Source organism: Hetaerina americana, unplaced genomic scaffold, assembly GCF_022747635.1.
Source record: "Hetaerina americana unplaced genomic scaffold, ioHetAmer1.1.p SCAF_9, whole genome shotgun sequence".
Lineage (NCBI taxonomy): Eukaryota > Metazoa > Arthropoda > Insecta > Odonata > Calopterygidae > Hetaerina > Hetaerina americana.
This window is the reverse complement of record NW_027287538.1, coordinates 27,862,303-27,868,046: the sequence shown is the minus strand read 5'-3', so window position 1 is coordinate 27,868,046 and position 5,744 is coordinate 27,862,303. Positions and strand designations below refer to the sequence as shown.

Genomic DNA, 5,744 nt, shown 5'->3' with positions numbered 1-5,744 from the left:
AAAGTACCATCAAGTACTATTTTTTTCTCATTGAAATTATCATGTGTAACATCTTGAATCACCCGTTGCCCTTACGTTTAAACTATCAGCTTGCATACATATCGAAATTAATTGTCCCGTATGGAAGAAATGTTTATACAGCTACAATATTTCATGATATTTTATAACAAATGAAAAGACGGTAACCAGTAAAACCCTTGGATACCGTGGCTTTTACACTTCGAAGACATAGGAAACTTTCTGTATAAATTTGTGTTACTAACTCCCATTTGTTGAAAACGGAATTAATTAATGTTTTAAACCTACCTCACCTCAATTCCTATAGTAAGTTTATTCATCAATCCTCTATTTTATTAAATAGATTTTTATTTGCTTTATTCGTATATATTGCGCACGCATCCTCAAATATATTAATCATTTTTTAAATTATTAAAAGTAGATTAAAACTAATTTTCCTCTATCGAAGATTTCTTTTTTTTACTAATCTCAAGTTATCCATAGAAACAGACCGAAAATACAATGTTTTTTAAAGGATTTGAAGTGTTCTCGTAGGATGAAAATTATGTATCCTGGTCAAGTAATTTGTGAAATAGTTTAAGGTAATGTACTATGACGATACGGAAAACTGTATTCATATTCTTTCTCATGGTGTTCATTAATCAGCTCGTGGGCATATTCCTCGGAAGTTTTGACGTTAAACTAATATAAATGCAAACTATGGCAGCGCAGTTAGATATATTTTCCTCGTCGTTTACGTAAAATATTTTTAAAATATAAAATAAATAATAAATCGTAACTTTCTTCACAAAAAAAACCCTAAATGCTTTACGCTACGAAACCATTCACTTATTTAACCCAGTTATACAATTTGAAAAGGCAGCAAACTCCAAACAGTACGTTGAGTCTCTCAATAAGTAATGCCATGTTACCTACTATTGCCAGCAAGACTTCCAGAATATCATGAATTTCCAAAAAAGACGCTTGCATTAAATCAGGATTACGTCTGCACTTGCATTAAATTCGTAGAATTTTCTTCAAAGAAGTGGTTGTTGATTTTGTATTCCATCCCTATCACACTTTATCACTTCTCAATTTGCGTACACAAATCGGAATTTCAGTACCTCGCAAACGCCCTATCATTAACGGATCACTTCTCCCCCAAGTATACTGCATTGAGCTCAAAAGTCAACGTTTAAAAAATCTTTTTTACAAATATTTTTAAAAATATTTAGTGCCAGTTACATCAGAGAATATGTATATGATATAGATACTTCAACGATGCTATTCCTACAAGATTTATACTTTTAAGAACTGCCACGTCATTCACCAACGAAACATTCACTCGTCAAACAATTCGTCAGAGTTACCCAAATATTTATCCACTTCGTATTCGATTGTAGTACAGCTAAAATGAGGAAAGAAAGATGTTTTTCTCTCAAGGTGATCATCAAGAGCACAGAGATAGCACCTTACAGAGGCACATTAGTAGTTTAATAAGATTATTAAACATTGTTAGCTACAACTTTAAACTATTGGGAGCATTTGCAAAACTCTGAGATTAATCCTACTCTGCGACCAAGGACTAAAATATCACTAAAGTAAAGCAACACATAAGTAATTGACAAAGCAGTCAACATTTTTTTTCGTGCCGTAGGAAATAATCACAGCGTATATTTCAATTTTATTGCCTGTGGAATTATTTTTGCACATGAAGCCTATTACTGCTCCTTTAGAATTAATTCCATAATAATTCTAGGACTACTTTCCAAAAAGTTAAAATATGCGGATTTCTCGCAAGAATTCTCAAGAATTATTTCTAAGCCTGCAGTTGATTTAAGTTTTGTTAATAGAAAAATAACAGAAATTACCCAGGTTTCACGCCTCTATCACATTTAAAGTAATTTTATTTTTCATTGCCCAAAAAAAACAATTTGGGGTAAAGCCATGTGGAGAGAGGTTAGCATTAAGGCTTTAGAATTTTAGTCGCAATCTTATAGTTTTAAAGATAAATCACTGTTCCAAACCTAATGCTTTCAAGTAAATACGAGACTAGAAAGATCTTACGACTAATCGTATTATTTCGTAGGAGGGTTAAAACAATTTCACGCTTTCACCGTCATCTTTGAAAAAAAAAACATTTTCATTGGTTTTGGGATAGTGTATCTTCATTTATATGACTATATAGAGGAAGAAAAGTCAAATTTTTTGCATAATTCTTTCATATGAATGTGCACTACTTTAAAAATTCCAAATAGTCTAGCAATAAATACTTAGATGTTAGCTGTTTTAGGAATGAAAATTGACTCGTTCCGTTTTTCACAAAGATAATTGTTTCATTTCGCGAAATAAGGCAAATCTGGACCCTTATAAAGGTGAAAAAGGCAAAATGATACCTTTTCACTTAGAGAAGAATTGAAGGACGAATACAAATTATGGTAATCAGATTCAAAATGTTGGCACCGATATGCTAGCGTAGTCGCCGTGTCAATAGATGGCTGAGTATGTATCGTACACTAATTATGGTTTATTCAAAAGGAAATTAAATTTATGACGGAAATGTGGCGAATATTTGGAAACCTAGATAAGCTCGAAGATAGCATATTAGGTTTAATCGCGTCAGGCCGTGAACTTTTCCTGCGTCCTTCAATTTTCTCCCTTTAGCGTATTTGACTTGTCAAGGCCTCATTAGTTGAAGAATGAGTCTTTTTACTAATAATGTAACTAAACCGTCCGCCTGTAAGATACCGTTCAATGCTTCATCAGCATTCAGTGAGCCGAGCGTATATTTTTGCCATTCTCGTTACACAGGAATGCTCAGCAGCGATGTATTTTTATCTCCGACGGCCCAAGTGAGCAGACAATTCAGTGAAATCAGTATATGTATAGTAGCGTGGAGTAATTTTGAGGGAGGCGAGCATAGTCGGCCAACTTGTAACATTGATGGTCGTCGTCTCGAGTGACATCTTCGTTTAATGGCACGTGACACACACCCGTACTTGCAAAGAGGGTGGAAACCTTTATCGCTAGTAAACATTCAACCCGGAGAGGGAAGAGTGAGATTTTTGGTAACTTTATTTTGGATGACATTATGATGACAGGTAAGAAATTATTTGATCGCTTCTCATAAGGAAGCGTCCTCTTGTTTTCTGTTTTGGTCGAATTCCACTCGCGCACGTTCGTGTGCCCCCGTCGTGAGAAATCGAAGTCACAAGTGACACAAAACCGCCGGTCGAGTCCGGTTTAAAATTAAATATTTATTTCCCGACGAGTCGTCCGCCTCGGGCGACCGCGCTCTTTGATTTACGACGACGGGAATTTATGAGAGCGGTGTCGCGAATTCCGAAAAGGTTGCCGACCCACCTCCCCATGCCTCTCGCTCCCTCCGCCGAAAAAGTCTCCACGAATGCATATTAATTCCCCTCACACCGCCGAAACTTAGGGAAAGAATAACGAGTCTCCGGGGACGGAGAAGAGGGAATTGAAACGGGAGGGAGGGGAGGAAACAAAACGGAAGCAGAATACTAAAAAGCAGCCGAGAAGCCCTCCAATAAACTAACCCTCCAGGACATCCAATTTTGTTCCCAAGTGTTTACCCCCCGTGACGATCGCTTAATCCAGGCGAACGTAGAACATCCCCTCTTCCCATCTCTGGAAAAACTCAATCAAGGCGTCAAGCTAGGCCAGAAAACCTAGCGACCCGGCACGTAGAAGTGAATGGGCACCGTGGAGCAGCAAGGCGGGTGGCAACCTCTGGGTGACCTCTTGGTCGGTATCCTCTGGGTCGCCAGGCCAGAAAGTCCCCGGACGTAGGCGTACGCCGCGGGGGTCCGAAGAATTCTCCTGGCGGAGGGTGGAGGCGGTGATACGGACTTGGAGCCCTCCGCAGACACCGTCCGGTAGAGCGAGCCGAACGACTGAAGGACCCTCTTAAGCGGAGACGAAGACGCCGTGGCTGCCGCGGCGGACGCTGATGACGATGCCCTTCTCCGACTCCGCAGCCGGTGCCTCCGGATGGTGGTCGGCGAACCCTTGGCACAGGACAGCTCCCCTCCGTCCCCCGCGGAAGTCGCTTCCCTCGAGGGGGAAGACCTCTTCCGCTCCCCGCCCAAGGTATCGGATATCCTCCGAAAGTCTAGCAGTCGGGCCAGCTGGGCAGAGACGGAGGCCCTTGGAGAAGGCCGCCCGCAGGGGTCCCCACCGATGAGGCCCTCCTCGCAGCCGACCCCACCGTCAGTGCTCGCGCTCTTCCGTAACCTCCTCCAGCCGCCGCCGCCGAAGGGCCGCCCCGCGTCTAGCAACACGTCCACGGAGCCGCTCCGGTCGAGGAGTCGTCGGTAGCTGTTCCGTCTCCGGAAGGCGTTGAAGATGGCCACGCCCCCACCGGCGTAGTCGTCTTCGTCTTCGGCGTCCGGGGGTGGTGTTACACTCACTGTGACGTGCACCACCTCGTGGATGGTGCCGTAGTTGGAGGTGGCAGCCCACGGCATCCTCTCGTATCCGTAGCCCCGAAAGTAGTGCCGGAACAACCTCTCCCAAGCACTAAGGGCCCTCCTCTTGAACTTGCTCAGAGACATTCAAGCGCTCCCATAGCAAACCCCGTGCGCGCGAGAATTGATATCCCAAGTTTTTGTTCGTCACTCGTGTCCCACCCCGATTTTCAGGACGTTTTTCGGGGAGGGGGGAAATTAATACACCTATAGATGCATGTCAATCTTCAGTCGAAACTACTTGGCTATGGGGAAACGTCAGTAAAATCCGAATCGGTCCCACTTCGTCGCTTCCCCGTCGGTAAAGTTTCGAAGCGGTGTTTTCTTTTAAGAGTTTCCGAGACGGGAAGACGCAGTCTCCCCACGGCTCGTGGCTCCTGTTCGTCCCCCACGGGAGTGGGTGTCTGGCCCGCCGTCCTCCCCCGGGCTCCCCCCTTGAGGGTACCGGTCCCGAGGAAGGGGCTCCGCCGGCAGGGCCCACGTGATCCGAGCGCTTCGGGCGAGCCCTGGACGCGGCTAGGGATTTGCACGCCGGGAGGAGGACCATCGGTGACTGCTGTCGAAGTCCCGCCGAAATCGAAATCCATAACGTGGTCCGCGCTTGGGGCGCGCATGCGTTGGGTTAAATCGTCCTTGTTAGTACCGCGCGCGGCCGCGTGACGGCTCTCCAGTCCGCCTGACAGACGTCTTTTATGCCATACATGGTTTTTTTTCATTTGGCCGTGGAAGAACAAAATCTATTCTTCCCCGCTCAATGTATCATTCACTCCCCACAATAATTTATTCTTTCAGCGCAAAACCCTCAGTGTGGGTGTGCTGGGTGTGAGGTAGGATATTTCTGTCAAAACCGAAAATAAAATTGTTACATGAAATTAAAGTATAGATTTAAAAGAGAACGGTCCAATACACGTATCCACAGTAGGAAAGAGAGTTTGACCAGAATTTCGGGTTCAAATTTGAGTGACGTGCCCTCTGGTCACCTCCAGGTGGCGGGACGAAGTATGAGAATTTAAAAATGTTGCATTGCATTTAATCTTATACACAGCGAAACGTGAATGCACTTGCAACTTGCAGCAGTTGTAAAAGTAGCAAACTTTTAAAGTAGAATTCACATAAATACTAGAATAAGTGCAGTAAAATTATCCTCATGCTCACTGCATTTAATTTATCCTCGGATGAAATAATGAGATCGTAAAAAACCATATAATATCCCATATCTGTTATTTGTATTAAACTCTAACAAATGGATTTCATCGG

At 43.4% G+C, this 5,744-nt stretch overlaps 1 protein-coding gene across 1 annotated transcript; it reads right to left on the bottom strand.

Annotated features, from left to right (window-relative positions):
* Positions 1-1,839: 1,839 nt before the first annotated feature.
* Positions 1,840-5,030, bottom strand: LOC139698877 (uncharacterized). Its single transcript, XM_071597825.1, has one exon. It carries the CDS (start codon positions 4,572-4,574, stop codon positions 3,690-3,692), a length of 885 nt encoding a protein of 294 aa, XP_071453926.1. The 5' UTR covers positions 4,575-5,030; the 3' UTR covers positions 1,840-3,689.
* Positions 5,031-5,744: the final 714 nt, after the last annotated feature.

What these genes read in the sequence shown, in the direction of transcription:
- LOC139698877 (XM_071597825.1), bottom strand. Translation starts at nt 4,574, where the DNA reads ATGTCTCTGAGCAAGTTCAAGAGGAGGGCCCTTAGTGCTTGGGAGAGG.